Source organism: Eucalyptus grandis, chromosome 11, assembly GCF_016545825.1.
Source record: "Eucalyptus grandis isolate ANBG69807.140 chromosome 11, ASM1654582v1, whole genome shotgun sequence".
NCBI classification, from domain to species: Eukaryota; Viridiplantae; Streptophyta; class Magnoliopsida; order Myrtales; family Myrtaceae; genus Eucalyptus; species Eucalyptus grandis.
Genome location: NC_052622.1, coordinates 29,606,701 through 29,623,869, shown reverse-complemented (window position 1 = coordinate 29,623,869; position 17,169 = coordinate 29,606,701). Strand labels below are relative to the sequence as shown.

Sequence of the window (17,169 nt, the reverse complement as noted above, 5' to 3'; positions counted from 1 at the left end):
CATGGCCACTTGTGAACCCAGAGAGAGAGAGAGAGAGAGAGAGAGAGAGAGAGAGAGAGAGACGCAAGCGCTGATGGTACTCATGATGGCGAACAGGGAGGAGGGTACAGGCGGTGGTTGAGTTTGGGTTCGAATTGATGAAGACGAATGTAGATTCTTCGTAGAGATATTTTGTGAAGAAGAATGACTATTTTGCAGAAAAGGACACAACGTTAACTGATGATTTCACATAACAGAGGGTACCAAGTGGAATCAGACTATTAGAGCGAACGGATGAAATAATGGTCGAACGAAGACAGTTAGATAAAATCCGCGCAACAACTTTACTTGAACCTCGAAAAAACGTTTCAGAAGGAGATAACATTTGATGAAGACTCTCGACAATTCCATCAAAATCAATGTTGTTGGTTGTCATCATCTAAAGGGCACGACTTTGAGTGGAGAGTGATCAGCAATAAAATAAGCAATTTCGGCCCGTCTTTTGGATGGAATTAAGAGCCGTCCTTCTCTCCGTCGAATCGCTGGGCCATCTTAGTTTTTGTATAATTTCGCGCACCCTCTAATCGAAAAATCATCTCACGAGCTGAAGTTGTAACAGCGGCCGTCTGTAGTATTCTCTTACCGTCCTCCGGATTGTTTCTGAAACTGGCATTCGATGTGTCGTAGACAGATATCAGAAGATTACTCTCACATTTAGAATTCCGTTTTGAATCAACACCTACATTTCAATCTTGTTTTATGGTATCGTAATTGTCCTTCCAAATTAGGCTCTTTCACTATGTCAAAAACACTGTCCGTCGCAAAGTCCGCAATACTAAAACCTTAGCCCAATCCGATCTCAGCCCCACCTCCCTGGCATGGCCCACTCCGCCGCCTCGAGCTGAGTAATGGACGATCGCGCCAATGGAGCTCATCTCTTCCTTCATCCTTACTACTCCATCACCCACATTAAAATATTATATTGAACCATAATTTTTATCCAACAGTTTGAGTTTTCTAATTTTTTCAAATCAGTGTCCCCAAAATTTTACAACCTCTCTCTCTCCCTTATCCTTTGTGCGTCTCAACCGCTTTTCACCTGGATCTGCGATGCTCGATCCCAGATTTGCCACTAGACATCGAATTTAGTTTTTTTGTTTTGGCGGGCCGGTGGCTTTTTTCAGAAAGATTTTGGGAGTTGATGCAAATTGTTAATTTTCCAAACTAGAGAGGGCGCTTGATATGTGCACGCAAAAGTGAGGATGGTCTTAGAAATTATTCTTTTTGTTAATCATTTTTGTATAGGGAAATATTTGGAATTGACAACAGTACACCATTCTTCGGATTATTAACTAACTCGGGTTTACATTAACCAAAATCCTCTACTCACCATTCGTCCTATTTGTGCTCGACAAAGATCTTGATATTTTGTTGACACCTAAATTTATAAAGGTTTTAGTGACTCTTATCTCACCGCATAGATAACAAACCTTAATTCTGAGATTAAATATGTCACATTTTGAAACCGACTTGATTTAGGACAAAGCGCTAGAATGATGGCTATATATGCCTTTCATTTTCTTCAATCTTATCTTTGATTGCTTTTCATGACGTCGTGTGGGGCGCGTATAAGATACAAAGGAAAGCTCGTCACTTGTTTCAGGCTGCATGTCATTATAATTGGTATTCAAAATATTAACACGTTTTTATTCAAGGATCAAATAGTCGTTTCTTATACATGGGTCAAAATCACAACCGTCAGCTGAAAAATGAAACACAGAGTTCGTATCCGAATCATAATCCAACCTCAAATTTAAATTCATTTTTAAGTTATCATCATTACGCATGGCTGCTCTGCCAATTAACTCATTCTCCTTCATAATTAAAGAGGCCGCAGAGACTCACAATTCATCCTCGTGCCAAAGCTAAGACATCGCAACTTCCTTTTGTTTCACCAGTAGGAGCAGAGAGAGAGAGAGAGAGAGAGAGAGAGAGATGAGCCAAACCCTCTTCTACGTGCGCGCAAAACTCGACCCCAAGTTCGTGCCCCGACCTTCTATCCGCCCAAGATTCAGTACCGGTCCATTAAAACCAGGCCTTTTCGTCAGAATTCCATGTGGGTCTTCCTCGTCCGCAAGATCAAGAACCTCTTCGAGAGCCGCCATTGACGACCTCCGCGTGGCAGCGACGGAGATGGACAGTTTCTACGACCTTTTGGGCATTTCGGAGAGCGGGACGATGTCGGAGATCAGGCAAGCTTACAAGCAACTGGTCCTGAAATACCACCCTGACGTGTCGCCTCCTGACAGGGCCAAAGAGTATACCAAGAGATTCATTCGGGTGCAGGAGGCCTACGAGACGTTGTCTGATCCGACAAGCAGAGCTTCTTACGATCGAGATATGGCCACTGGTGGTCGGAAACCATTCTGTTATAAGCAGGTGTTTGCTGTATCTTCCTTCTTTTTCCATGTTTCACCTTTTTATTTCCTTGCTTGTCTTACTGTAATTGATTGTCATGAATTCAAAATTGTACATGTTAATATGCTGACTACAGTCAGATTCTTCACATAGAATCCTGCTTGTCATAAGAAAAGAATTGGTATTTAAGTAGGATGAAAAGGGAGATACCAATCATGCCCGTTAAAAGTTAAAAGTTCTTTTACCGTTCGGTAGATTTGTATACTCCAACCAAAAAATTAGATTAATCGATTGTCTTAAAATATCGCAGGTACAACATGGCACGGTGGAGTGGAAGCTTCGGTGGGAGTTTCAAATCAATGAGCTACAAAGGAGAAGCGCCGAAAAAGATCTCCGCCATGAGAGCATGTCCTGGGGAGCTCGAATTCGCAGGCGAAGAGATAGTTGAAACTGATCACTCTATATGACACTGTAGAGAATGAAATCAACGGTCTTGATCTAACACACATCCCGCTCCAATCATCAATAAATTCACAATAGGTGGCGATGTGTTTCCACGTTAGCCAAGGAGATCACAAATCCCCTTTTCTTCATAGTGACATAAGTCACCCGCCACCCAGGCAAAACCTTCCAGCACTAGAACACTCCCAAAATACTCACTGTGCAATATCCTACAAAATGGAAAGTTTTAAGGAGCTCTAGGAACCCTCCTTTTGATTAGCTGTATGTAAAATATTATTGTTTCTCCTGCATCACCCGCGATCAGTAACAGTATGATGAGGCCCTACCCTGTCTCACAGCCGTCGTTCAAATCTCCATCCATTTTGACTCGTATAGAGAAGCAACGGGACCCGAGTCCCCAAGCACGTAAGACAGTTGCCCGTCCCTAACCGGGAATGTGGGCCATTTCCTTGCGCAAAGAATCCCTCTTCCTACCTGAGAATATTTTCCAGGTAGCATGCGTCCATCCACAAATACCATGTAGGCTATTTCAAACCCCGAAGGCATGTGCAAGGCTGAATGTCTTACGCCACAAAAAGACAGCCCAATTCAGACCATTACACGACTTCATTCAAAAACTCACTACCCAGCAAGACGTACAAATTGTCTTCCTCCCAAATCACGATGACCTATGCAATTCGTTCCTTGAGACAGCAATTTATGTACCCACACGCATCACAATAAACTTCGCAACCACTTATCTGCGAGCACCTAGAAAAATTTGATTACTCTGTTGATATAACGCAAGAATGAAGTCGAGAATCCTGTACAAATTTTCTCCTCCATATTCCAATTTGTTCATCATGTATTTCCGAACTATACTCCCCAAGAAGCAAACGTATTGCGGGGCATGTCCATTTATGGACATCATACTGATGTCCTGTTGAGCTTTACAGGAAGAAAAAAATTGAAATAAATTACAAAGTTCATTGTCGTTGACGTCAATGCAATTAGTTACTCAAAGCCAATGACCCTGCTGAAAAGAAGAGGGCATGGCCAATAAAGGGTAGTCCAAGATACCGGGCTGCAAAGAAGAAAGGGTCAACCCAGTTGACTGTGGAACTCCAATTGATGGATGCCGAATTGAACTGTTACAGCACACAAAGATAATTAGATATCATTTCTCTGAAAGCACAATCGACTTGTTTGCATGATAGAGATTTGTTTCCAATCTAATCTTGACAACTACAATGTGGTCTGTGATAAAAAGTTTATCCACATTACTGATTTTTGCCTGCACAACTGACTTTCAATGGTTTTATTGAAGAAAAAGATTCACCATATATTTACTCCAAGAAAAGTCTAGCATTCTTATAAAAAAAAAAAAAAAAAAATCAGTCCGACAACTATATTAACATCCACGTATAACTTTTCCGTATGATCATATAGGAAAAGGCTGTCACAATTGTTGTACAAGTGAAAATTGAACAATTTCAAACCTGGACTTACCTAAAGGACAGTGACAATGAAGAGTCGACTGGTGTCTGAATTTGATTTTGATTAGGAGAGAGAAGCGACCAATAAACTGAAACACCAAAACCACAATATGTGAATGACAGCTAATCAAAGACGTGAGATATTTATTCTAAGAAAACGCTACACTAAGATTCAGAGCAAAGAAAAGGGCCTTTTTCATTTCAAATGCTACACTTGCCTGATGGTTCTGAGCAGTCTTTATAGTCGGATCCAAAAAAAATATCCTGCAGTGTGAAGTTCAAACTAGTTCACGATACCAGTCAAAACTTATTCTTAGGACAGGAGCAAAAGGTACAATAATTGTATCTAACAAAAAGTCTCTTTACAACTTTTGTTTCTGAAAAGCAGTATTAAGTAAGGATACATAGCGAACTCCATTATTAGCACGTTCAAACAACAATTTACATGAAGTGCTTACAAAGTTTAAACTCACCTTTGCTAAACCCTGGGAGACGTTATGCACCAAATCTGCCAAAATCAAGCATATAAAAAGAAAGATGATTGCCAATAGAAATCAAATGGGGAAGGAGAAAGATGGGATTGGAAGACAAGCAAAAATTTGTGTCAAACCAATGCCAGGGAGATGAGCACCCAAACACAAGTCAAATCAAGCATTTACAGAAAATGACAGGAAGAATGTATAGAAGCGTGTAAAGGCAAATTAAATATTTCTGAGAGGAAGTGTGTGCAAGGTTTCAAACTATCATGTGAGTTTATGCATGTAACACCTCCAATTCCTCTTGAACCGATAAGTGAAATTGAACTTCACAATTGGATAGCAGAGAAGTTCTCTATAGATATCTTACAATAAATATTGACAGGACAAAAAGTTCACTTGATGAATATGAAGATGATCTTGACTGTGAGCAATTTCTATAACTTATCACAAATTAACAAGACAAGCATCAACCAAACAAGAAAACTAAAATACATACCCAAGTTCTCATTACTTGGCCTCACTGCTAGCGTCAAGCCAAGAAAACAGTCATCAGGTTGGTTGCCAAAGTCCCACAGGTTCAACTCAAGGTTTGGGATTGCACCTGCAGCAAAGTCTGTTTCGTAACACTTTTTTCAAATAGCTATTGCTTTTCCCAAACTTTGCTTTGACTTTTATTTGACAATGAAAACCTAAAACCTTTAAAATTCTAAACCTACGGTACAGACAAGTTTTCATAATTTTAACCTTCCATATATATATATTCAAATCTTGAAGTGGGAGTAGAAAATGCTTATTAAGAGTGTAAGCAAAATACAGTGAAGTTGTTAAATAAATGCCGCTGCTTTAGGAACTGCATAAAATCTCAATTCCGCAAGACTCACCCATCTTATCCAGCTTCCTCTCATATGGATCACGCAGAGGAAAAGGAACCCGCTTGCTAACCTGTGTATTGGGCATTAACAAAGCATTCCCTAAAGGTGAAATAAATATTAAAAAAAAAAAAAAAAAAGTACCAAGAAGGGGTGCTTACATTGAAAAATGGATGTTGAAGCGACTGCTCGGCAGTTGGCCTTTTCGAAGGGTCCCATGAACATAGTAGCTAATATTGGTCAAAAGCAGCATCTGTTAATTTATAAGTCCATAGATGGCAAGAAAAACATAATTTTCAAAGGGTCCCATGAGCATAGTTCCTCACCATTATGAGATCAATTGCTTCCGAGCTAGCATTGGGTATCATAGCAGAAAGATTGGCAGGCAGAATCTGGCCAGAAACAATGACATCACGATGACGACAAAATACTTCCAGAGGAAAAAGGATTGTAGGAGTTAAATATAAGGCAGAGGATGACAATAATGGGATTACAAACAGATTAACTTCAACACTCACCTCTGTAGAATTGATATCAATGAAGGGAAAAATACTCGCTCCTTCAGAAAAAGGAGAAGAATCTGGCATGCCAAGAATCTGGCATATCTTGTACAATTGATCAGTTTCACTGGCCACAAGAACTTTTTTTATGAGATCATATTGGTTATATCCGCAGATAATTCTCCAAAACTAATTTAAACTTGAACGCAACTAATGTACATATGTGATTCACTGGACAAATCACAAATAAATTTCAATGATAATTGTGAAGAGAAAATATTAAAAATCACCTTTCACCAGGAAAAATAGGAGACAAAGTGAACAGTTCAGCTAGTATTGCACCGACAGCCCACATGTCTGTAGAAAGTTCTACTTCGTTAGACATGAGTATAACTTGCTTCTATGAAATGGAATATGAAAATCTGATTAACAGAAAATAGCAAATACATAAGCTCATATAGGTGCTTCACAAGAATTTGCTTAGTATGATCTAAACATCACAGACAGAATTTATACACACAGGGACACTAAGCCATTAAGTGCATGAGAACATGGGCACCCTCGTAAATCTACAGCAACAGCATAAGAAATCCTCATGAGAAGTATGCTTCTGAGATCAATGAAGCATGTCATCTTCTTACAAGATACAAGTATGCCCATTAAGCACAGGTAAACATATCAGACCCGATTGATGATCACTTAAGTAACCTTAACACTAAATGTGACAATATATTGGCGAACGCTTTCCTTCTTTCACGTCACGCAAGCTAACCACCAGCTGTTTTCCAAAGAAAAGTGACATATTTAACTCATTACACAAGATGGAATTTCAATTGTCAACATATAGGCTGATGAATAATGGCCATAATGCATGCTAGGATGTATGATACCAGAGAATATAAGATTTCACAACCTATGAATAAGCTTGGTCCCGTACACTAACACAGTATTATATTTTAATGTACTCCACTATACACATAATTTGACTATCTTGACAGAATAGATTTCAGTTGCTCATCTCTTGATTCATGGCATGGGTGATAGACAAATTTCCAACATAATATCCTCTCCAAAATGATATTCTTAAATGATATTAACAATTGAGCATGCCAACTGCATGATATGAAGTTAGATTTCGACATAGATTGACAACTGTATTAAAATCTCTAGTACGGACTTCTATGTACGTACAACATACCAATCGCAGGAGTATATGATGATGACTGCAAGAGAACTTCTGGTGCTCGGTACCTACAAGAAATAAGGCACAAGATCATATGTAGCAACTCAGTCACGCTGTTTGCATTAACCAGGAGCTGACAGCTGCATCAGGTAAGCAAAAATTACCAGAATAATTTAAATAAACAAGACTCACCAACGTGTGGAGACATATTCAGTGTAAGGTGGCATGGAAGCCACCTCTCTAGAAAGTCCAAAATCAGCAATTTTGAGGACACCATCAGTCACAAGCAGATTCTCTGTATGAAGGAAATGTAAATTGTCTAAAACTTGGAAATAAAAATCCTCAAGCATACTAAAGATGCTAAATGAAATCGAACCAGGAATTGAGCATGCACAGCACCAAACAACAACTACAACAATAGTAGAATTTTACCTGGCTTCAGATCCCGATGGAAATAACCTACTTTATGCATGTGGGCAAGACCTTGCACCAACTGAGATACAAAGTTACATATTTCTTCCTCTGAGAAAGGATTTTGATGTTCTCTCATTAGCTGGTACAAGTTGCATTCCTGACAAGATTAGGAGCACATTAAATATTAGCACCAATAACATCACCTTTCATGTACTGACCAAACCATAGAAGAATGCCACTCTTATGGAGCTGCAATTTTCTTTAGTCACAAGGGAACTTAAACATAACACCATACATAGCTATTGACAGATTTCATGCGGTCAGTGTTGCATGTGCGCCAAAGCATCTTTGGCATTCTTGGTTTGACGAAACTTTCTGGGATGTTATTTAATAAATTCCATTGAGATAAGATTTCAACTCTCAACTACACTCTTCACACAAGCTGTAGGTTGATTATGTAAGAGTCCTGTTCTACATGAGCACCAAAGCAACTCTTAACCATCTTGCTTTCAAGAAATCTTAGAGGCGGTAACCAACAAATCATTTTCATGGAATACCATATAATGCATTTGATGAGAAAGACTTGTATCATACTGCTGATCATCTGAAGATAAAATCTTAAGCAGCAGAGAAGTTTTATCGCTTGCCCATGTTGAATGTTGCCACTACAAATTTAACAATAGTTTTCATTTAAAAGAAAATGTAGGAGATATCTTAAACCCATTTATTTCTTCAGTTCTAATTAAAATTCATTCCTCTCATTTTCAATGTACTTGTAGAAAATAACTCCATCTTCCCATTGGCACACACCAGGGACAATAATTGCTAAGGCTGTAAATATGTCTTCGTAAACTGAGCACAGCAGTAAAATATCAAGGAGAGTTTTGTGGAAGGTTCTTTCCTTAGAAGTAAATTTAGTGGCTAAATCATTCTGTACTAAAAAGAGAGTACATTAACCATTCCTATTACAGGCTAGGTAAATTACACGAATATCTGCGAGGAGGAAAATGCTCACTCACCATGTACTCAAAAATGAAAAACAGCTCATTGTTTTCTCTGACAACCTCCTTCAACTTGACTATATTGGGATGATTCAACTTCCGAAGGGCCTGCAGAATTATTTATCATTATTGATATGATGCATAGAATAGATTTATAGCACAGTATCCTGTAATATCTGAAGTACCTTAACTTCCCTAAGATTCATGCACTCTTCCCAATAGTAGAACTTCCTCTTCATTTTCTTAACAGCAACCTGAGATTGTGAAAAGCAAAGCTAAAAGCATTACACTCCATTGATCAAGGTATGCCCAAGGAGCTCCTCAAGCCGCCCCGCACCCCAAGACCTCTATATATAAAAACATAAAGTTTCCAATGAGCATTAAAGTCAATAAATGAAGGCCCAAGAGGAAGCCACAATGATAACCATACAAATCCAGTTCCTCATCCCCACCTACAGGGCGACAGATGTCAAATACCACACTACGGTTCCCAGAACCGCATGTGAAACTGTTTTGTTAGGAAAGACTATTTCAGACAAGAAAATAACAGAAAAAGACTCTAAAAAGTCAAGTCATGGAAACACAGCCACGCATCCCCAAATCTTATTAAGACTCCAGCAATGGCACCAGATTGCCAAAGCCAGCAAATAAATGCAGCAAGCACAATCCGCAAATTTTGCTGCCTGATGAAAAATATCATTATAACGTCCAAATGAAAAGGAGGTTGGGAAAAAACATAAGTAAAAAAAAAAAAACTTGTAAGTCAACATGATGTGCCAAGTCATATCCATTTTTTCCAACAAAAGATCCCTTACAATTTCACGTGTCTCCTTATTGAGGGCCTTATAAACGCTGCCACAGGTGCCATCTCCAAGCTCTCCTGAAATTTCGTATCTGGAAGATAGACAAACAGGTGGACAGTTAGTGCAAGATTATCAAAATATATATTAGCAGTATCGAACTTAAAGCAGTCAGAATCAGCAAACCTTTCCATTTTTCGTGTTGCCACAAATGACAATCAGCACTTTCTCAAGGGACTTCCAAAAAAGACAAAAAGCAGGTCTCTACACCGTCAACGCAGTGCAGGCCACTGGTTTGTGAACACTTTCTGGTGTTATTGAGTCGCACAAAATATCCAATCTCGTGAACATCGGACTTTGCATTGGAATGATTGAGCATTAGGGACAAAACCCCCAACATGCTGCAACTTCCAACTAGTACACTCGTACAAGATGCATCCAACTTAACACCAGATCAATCTAATCAGAATTTCTTCACATCCTTCGACGGTGGCCCATTTAAGACGGCGAAGCAGGCTGCAGGACAGAATCGATCTAAATAATTTATTAATAGTTCAACAAAGCAAGGGAGGCACATATACGCCGGAGCTGAGCACGAGTCCTTCACTCTCCTGGCTAAATACCAAGATTCAGTATTTCCCCTTTTCGGATACTTTCAAAATAGATATGCTATGTAAAGAAAACAGAGAGAAAATTTGAAATCTCTAATTACACACTCGACACACTAAGATAAACAGCAAATCAGATAATCTTTGGAACGACAAAAGGACCGTCACCTATTAATGAAAACCAAAAAGGAAATAACAATCCCATTTCTGCAATAGAAACACGGATTCCGGACGCATTTGACCAAACCACGCAAAAGAGGAGAAGGGGGCGCCCGAGGAAAACACAAGATTAGTCCTCGGGAGGCAAACCCGTTTCGGAATTGGAAATCACGACGAAACATTCGCCGAACTCCAATAAATGAACTCCCTTTCATGACTCACTCCGACAACTCGAGAATTTTTCTCTCTACTTCATCCTAACAACCAAAAAAAAAAAAAAAAAAAAAAAAAGAGCAGCCCGCACGACAGAAAACTCCACGCGCATTCCAACGCGATCGAACGATCGAACAACGCAACCTCGTCAAAGCCAAGGAAACGAAACGGGAGATGGAGAGGGCGGAATTGCACGATCAAAAAAAGATTATCTTGGGAACGGCTGGAGCCAAAGACCGGGGGATCGATGAACTCACCATTGATTTGAAGGAGAGAGAACCGAGGTCGAAGAATCTGAGGAACAACGGGGAAGAACAAGAACGCCAATGCGTGAAACCATTCAAAACGAGAGAGAGAGAGAGAGAGAGAGAGAGAGAGAATTAGAGTGTTGATGAAGCCATTGAAGGAGGAGGAATCCGCAGCAATGGAGAAGAAACCAAAGAAACATTAAAGTAAAGAAAAACTTTAAAAACGATTTAATAATTCAAAGAATATTTTAATATTCGAAAAAAGAAATATAAATCGGGATTGCTTGGTAGAGGTGGGGGAGCGCAGGGTGGGCCCCGCGTGGCAGTATTTTATTGGGTAGACCCTAATTACACGATTGTCCCTGGGCTGCTCCGTTTATTTCGGTGGTGCACCTCGCAATGACGATACTGACCCGCTGGGGGCAGCGGAGGGCGTGTTGGTGCCATCGGTTATTAGAGGTCTAGCTTATGGCCTTAACCGTCAATGCATTCGGGGCCCCTCTTATTTTGAGGAAATTTCAATTTGCCCCCCCGAGCCCATTTTCGCAAAATGACCCATCAACTTCAATTCGTTCAATAAGGCCCCTAATGCCGACCAATCGTGCGTCATTGTTCGATCAAAAATAAAAAATAAAAATCGTGCGTCATTGGGCCCCTGATCTATTCGTAGGTGGGAATTGCGGACGGCGGCGACTTGCGCCCCCTTCCCACGCGCCGACACGAGGGTATCTTTGAACGAAAAGGTGAAAGATGGGGTAGATATTGGAATTGGACAAGAAAATGACGGGGGATTTAGCAAATTTTAGGGTTTCCACGCCAAAAAGTGCGGAGACGGAGAGAGATTTGACGGAGGAGAATTGCCGTTGGGGTTAAAAAAACGGATCTCACTTTTTGTCATGCTCAATTTGACCTTCTTTTCTCCTTTCCTCTTCTCCAAAAATGCCTACGTTGAAATATAGAAACCTATCGAATAAGTTTAGATTCCGTTTGCTTTTGCAGAAGAAAGAATAATAAAAAAAGAACCTGTATATTGTTTAAAATAAATAATTAATAAATAACACTTTCGTGGATGATGAATTCTAATTTATAAGTGCTTATTTTCTGAAAAATATTTTTTAAATCATCCATTTTTCATGAAATAAACATTCTCTTAAATCTAAAATTTCAAAATCAGTTAGTATATGATAAGATCAAGATTTGGAATTATTCCCAAATTATACCTGCCTCAGGCCCTATGCCATGGACCTTATGGATATGCATGTGTATACATATTATAAAAGTTTGTTATTATTAGACACAAATATGTCTCGCATTATTAATGCGTTTGTGTTTCATGTTGAATCTCAAATGGTTAATAATTGAAATTTATGGCATCTTTTGTTTACTAAAAATACAAGGTAAAACTTATAAAACTAACAGGTGTCAGGGTGGTTTTAAATTCTTATAAGCTGGTTTCCATTTTTAATCGGCTGGAGCATCGTTGCCACCTCCGGGAAACATCCCAACAAGCCAATCATTCGATACATGGGTCTTAATTTTCTAAAGCGTGACTTGCATGCGAGACTTTACAAGATTTATTTTTCTTTCGCAAATGACTTTTTATACTTAGCAGGAAGGGATCACCCCAATTTAGGGATATACAGAGAACCCATAAAACCGGTATAACAAGGTAGGCTCAATATCTAAAATTTCAAAATCGGTGAGTGCAGGGTAGGGTCAAGGGCTTGGAATTATATATTTGCCTTGTACCCTCGCCCTGTGTCGAGTACCCTATGGAATAGGACAATTTCAATGTTTCATGACAATATTTACTCGTTACTTCTTGGATGGTATGGATCAATAATCAACAAACCAGATTAACACATAAGTTTGCCATCAGCTATTTCGAGCCTGTTTCTCATTTCAAAGGTCCCAAACCCAACGGTCGTAGGCACGAACGAGAAACACATTATTACACACAATACATACAGAAAAAATACAGCAAAATCACACCAGTACTTAGTCTTGTGGCTCTACAATAATCTTACCAGTGGCGCGACCACTGAGAGACTTTGCCCAACCGTCTTCAGCTTTGCTCAACGGATGCGTCGAGTCGATGAAGGTCTTGAGCTTCCCTTCCTTAGCCAACTTAACCAGAAACTCCAGATCCTCACCTTTGACTGTTGCAATCATTGGCACAAGCCGCTTCTTGGAGAAGGTGAGCTTCTTGACAGCAAAAGTCATCATGCTACCGGCGCCTGGAGTGAGATCTATCACTCTGCCACGGTCGCTCAAGTTCGGCTCGAAGACTGACCAAGGGAAAGCTTGTGCACAGTGGACCACGAAGTCGTACTTCTTGCCGGATGGGCTCTTCAAGGCAGCTCCCTCCGGGGTCTTGTAGTCGAGGACCTCGTCAGCACCGAGGCTCTTGACAAAGTCAATGTTGCGGGCCCCACAAGTTGCGGTCACGTGTGTGTTTCCCAGCTTCGCAAGTTGAACCGCGTAGTGGCCAACCCCGCCTGAGGCAGCGGTGATCAGGATGTTCTTGAGTGGCCCGCTCCCATCCAGCTTTACCCCAGCAACTTGGGTGAGGGCTTGGAGAGCAGTGATACCGGCCATGGGTAAACCTGCCCCTTCTGGGGCTGATACCTCAGGCGGCCTTGCCACTGTTAGGTTCTCCTTTGCAACAGTGAACTCAGCTAATCCACCTGCTGTCTGTAAAAGCACAGAATGACAAAACATCAGCCGGCCTGAACTAGCATGCAGGAGTTCACAACCAGACGAGGAGAGCAATCAATTATTCCAAGAATTCTCTCCATCTGTGAAAATGTCATTTAAATTCCAGTTTGTGATTCATTATCGTAGCAGCGACATACAACGCTAGTCGAAACTCAAAAGACAAAAAATGCAAAACATGAAGGATGAGCATTACAAAGATGTTGAGCATGGCTACGACTTTGTCACCGGGTTTAAATTTCTTGACTGCTGGCCCAACCTTAACAACCTCTCCTGCTACATCCGAGGCTGTAAAATGAAGGCAAAGAGACAAAAGATATGAAGTTACACTTATATTCAGCACATACGCTTAATAATATAACTGGCCCACTTATGAAGCTCAGAGAGTGAGCACGCTACTTGGCAAAACAAACATGCCTATCTCCAAATAATTCACAGCAACACCAGGAAAAATGATGTCCTATCCTCAAGAGCAAAACCGATGATCTAGTAAACGCTCACACAAGCATTCCCATGTGCATGCACATTTGGGAAGCAACCAAACAGTGTGGCAATTGCACATCATTTGAAATGGCTCATACCCACAGGTTAGATAGGAAAAGATAATGACAGACACGAATACTTCAGGTAGCAAAATAGTCTGCATGAATTGGTTCTTGTTAACATTCTGTAGGGCACAAGATGAGTGGTAAAGCAGACAAAAGCAAAAGGAAAAAAAGAAGAAGATGAAAATGAGGACATAATGCAACTATGCCTATCCAGGCAAACATGAACAATTTTTAAGAAATAAATCTTCAGCCAAAGATCGAAAAAATTAAAAACAAAACCGTCACTCTTCTTCTCAGCAAGGTGGGAAATATAGCGATTTCCAGTTTCAGCACAATACCAGGTATCTGAGGGAACTTGCGCGGAAGAAATGGTCTCATCACTCCTTTCTGCATTTTCAAATCATAAGGATTTACACTGATTGCTTCTAGTTTCAGCAAAACCTCATCCTTTTTAGGTGCAGGAACCGGTACATCCACATGCTGCAAGAAGCATAAGAACAGGTAACATGGCATGTAATGCAAGTCAAGAGCACAAATGAAACAAATGAAACTTGACAACCCAAATCACTCGGCAAGTATCTACACAAAGAAGAACAGAGGAGACATTTGTGACATTAATCAGATCCTATGGTTAATACCCATCAGCTCACACAAGAACAGAAAGAAAAGAATAATTAACTTGAAGAGGATCAATTTTTCACTGATTTATCCTAACCAAATTCCTGACTTTATGCAGTCTATTGTGACAAAACACTTAAAGAGAAAGGGATCTTACATTAACTCACAAAAGTATATCTAACATATATAAGCATCAGCCCACGTGTGTCCCGGGGTTCTACTGGTCCTCTTCTGGGGTGGGAGCAGATCAAATTCGCAATTTAAACTTCAAATTATCAGATAGATATTCCTGTCAAAGACTTATTCTGTTTGCTTCATCATTGAAATTTTTTCTAAACGCCAACAACCAAAATCTTGATTGGGTCCGGTCACACAGAACAAAGAAATGAGAAAAGATAATGCTTGGCCGAAAAACAACTGACAGAAGTTGCAGATGAAATCATCAAATACTCGATAAGGGAAACAAATAAACGTGACAAGAGAACAGCTTGGGGCTTAATCTGTGCCTCCTACACCAAAGCTCTGATCACTGGGGGCATGTCGATAAATAAAATCCTTACATATCCGCAAAAATTTAAAGTCCCTGTAGCAGGATAAGCGGTTTGCTCTGTTGCACGAGCAAAACCTGACCGAACCCCACCTTTGTGCATGTGCAAAAGTCATAATCTTAATAGTATTAGCACTCAATTTTTAATGTTCCGTATCCTCAACTGTTGACGCAATTGCTAAACAGAACAAGCTGTTGGCTCAATAAAATAATGGAACAGAACAGGCTAGTAGAACAAGTTGTAATTTGAATCCCAAGAAATCCACCAAACGAACATTCCCAAATCCAACACACGAGAACACCGAATAGCTTCCTCCTCTCTTTACTATGGAACGGCAGAATTTAAAAAAGCAGGAAAGGCTGGTTTCGACGTTTTCACTAAAGTCACAACAATCCATCGACATCATTAGTTGGCCAAGAACACATAAACATAGTACGTCCATGCAAACTTCATTATGTCAACACGCGCACGTGCATATGAATCACGAGACGATCGAGAGCCGAAACATTCGCACCTTCAACCCGGCGGCTCCTCCGCCATAAGACTCGTAGCAGATCGCGTGCATCGTCGGATTGTTCTCCGCCATTTTCAATCCGGAAGCTCACCAAATTGTGCGAAGATCTAAAGAGCGAGAGAGGGCGAGAGAGAGCGAGATATAGCTAGAGGCTGAAGAAGATTTTTCGTCCGGAAGACGTTTCTACGGGCATGAATGAGACCGGGACGGTCTGGTCAAAGGCGTACACCTATAGATAGCAGCGGGTTTCCATCTTGGAATGAGTGGAATGGCCTCACTTCGATGGGACAGTTTCTACAGTTAAAGGATGGAAAAGGTTCGGAGCGGGGAAACGACACGAGGGCATCATCGGAATTTGGTTCTTGTTCAATGAGAGCGCAAGGCGGCGATGGAAAACGGAAAGTGGACCTGGCTTGAGCACGCAAAAGTAGAAAGTCTAAAAGCAATCATTGTACTTTCTGTCCACGTGTTGTGCCGACCTTCTTGTCAGGTCAAAGAAGATGGCAATCGGACAGCTCCTTAGACCGCCGGTTGTTCGTCGTCGAATACACACAAATGCGGGAACAGAGAATTACATGCTCCGTACGACATGACATTCATGAAAAAATGACCGAGGGGCTGCCCATGATTCAGTGTTCTACCAATAGCTCGGGGGCAGAATTATTTTTAGGCACAAGCAATTCCAAGATAGATGGATTTCAATGAAATTTGAAACTTACTTTGTCGAATCCAATTCTTAATTTTTAAAATTTGGAATTTACTAAATAAACTCATAAATCAATTATGTTTGTTCGGTTCAAAGCCTACTTGGGATTTGATTAACTCTTTTATTTTATTTCATATAATTTTATTTTTTGGAAAGGACAAACTTTAGTAAAACAATTGATTGTGAAAACAAGCAATCGAATAGTAAAACTAAAAAAGAAGGAAAAGTGAAAATAGACATATTTGATAGGAAGGACTTTAGTTTCTGGAAGATGTAACTTAAGGATTTAATTGTACCAAAGGATACTACACTTACCCTTGTTCAGGGAGAAACTAAAGTCGATGAAGCAAGCTGAATGGGAATTACTAGATAGACGAGTGTTGGATATTATGTGGATGACATTGACTCATAACATCGCGTTTAACATAGTGAAAAAGACAATCACTACGGGTTTGATGAAACCAATCGAATATGTACAAGAAACCCTCTACGATCAATAATGTCTAGTTGATGCTACGTCTTTTAACTTAAAGATGAGCGAATGTGCGTTAGTTGTGATCATTAGTAAATTAGTTTAGTTGAGATTAGCTTCAACTTTGAAAATGAAATATGCGCTTTGATTCTATTATCCCTATTACTTGATAACTGCTATTAATAATTCCTTTAGATCAACAAGTTTATAGAAGAGAATCTAGTGAACTTATCTACTTTG

At 40.0% G+C, this 17,169-nt stretch overlaps 3 protein-coding genes across 6 annotated transcripts; 1 reads left to right on the top strand and 2 right to left on the bottom strand.

Moving 5' to 3' along the window:
- Positions 1-1,866: 1,866 nt before the first annotated feature.
- LOC104425703 (chaperone protein dnaJ 20, chloroplastic) lies at positions 1,867-3,092 on the top strand. The gene is made up of 2 exons (XM_010038479.3): positions 1,867-2,420; positions 2,708-3,092. The coding sequence occupies exons 1-2, from the start codon at positions 1,975-1,977 to the stop codon at positions 2,862-2,864; spliced, it is 603 nt and encodes a 200-aa protein (XP_010036781.2). The 5' UTR covers positions 1,867-1,974; the 3' UTR covers positions 2,865-3,092.
- A 518-nt stretch (positions 3,093-3,610) lies between these two features.
- Positions 3,611-11,001, bottom strand: LOC120286019 (serine/threonine-protein kinase MHK-like). 4 transcript variants are annotated; one of them, XM_039304962.1, is made up of 18 exons: positions 10,818-11,001; positions 9,767-10,195; positions 9,596-9,674; positions 8,966-9,034; positions 8,799-8,888; positions 7,798-7,936; positions 7,558-7,660; positions 7,381-7,433; positions 6,473-6,539; positions 6,201-6,309; positions 6,009-6,074; positions 5,844-5,912; positions 5,695-5,755; positions 5,310-5,426; positions 4,808-4,842; positions 4,553-4,598; positions 4,348-4,423; positions 3,611-3,986 (listed from the first exon to the last, which is right to left on the bottom strand). In XM_039304962.1, the coding sequence occupies exons 2-18, from the start codon at positions 9,772-9,774 to the stop codon at positions 3,857-3,859; spliced, it is 1,317 nt and encodes a 438-aa protein (XP_039160896.1). In that variant the 5' UTR covers positions 9,775-10,195; positions 10,818-11,001; the 3' UTR covers positions 3,611-3,856. The 4 variants fall into 4 exon arrangements, with proteins under 4 accessions (XP_039160896.1, XP_039160895.1, XP_039160894.1 ...); XM_039304961.1 differs by having other exon boundaries at positions 9,767-10,114; XM_039304960.1 differs by having other exon boundaries at positions 9,767-10,096.
- A 1,622-nt stretch (positions 11,002-12,623) lies between these two features.
- LOC104427625 (chloroplast envelope quinone oxidoreductase homolog) lies at positions 12,624-15,966 on the bottom strand. The gene is made up of 4 exons (XM_010040688.3): positions 15,752-15,966; positions 14,410-14,551; positions 13,720-13,811; positions 12,624-13,502 (listed from the first exon to the last, which is right to left on the bottom strand). The coding sequence occupies exons 1-4, from the start codon at positions 15,821-15,823 to the stop codon at positions 12,807-12,809; spliced, it is 1,002 nt and encodes a 333-aa protein (XP_010038990.1). The 5' UTR covers positions 15,824-15,966; the 3' UTR covers positions 12,624-12,806.
- Between the last annotated feature and the right edge of the window lie 1,203 nt (positions 15,967-17,169).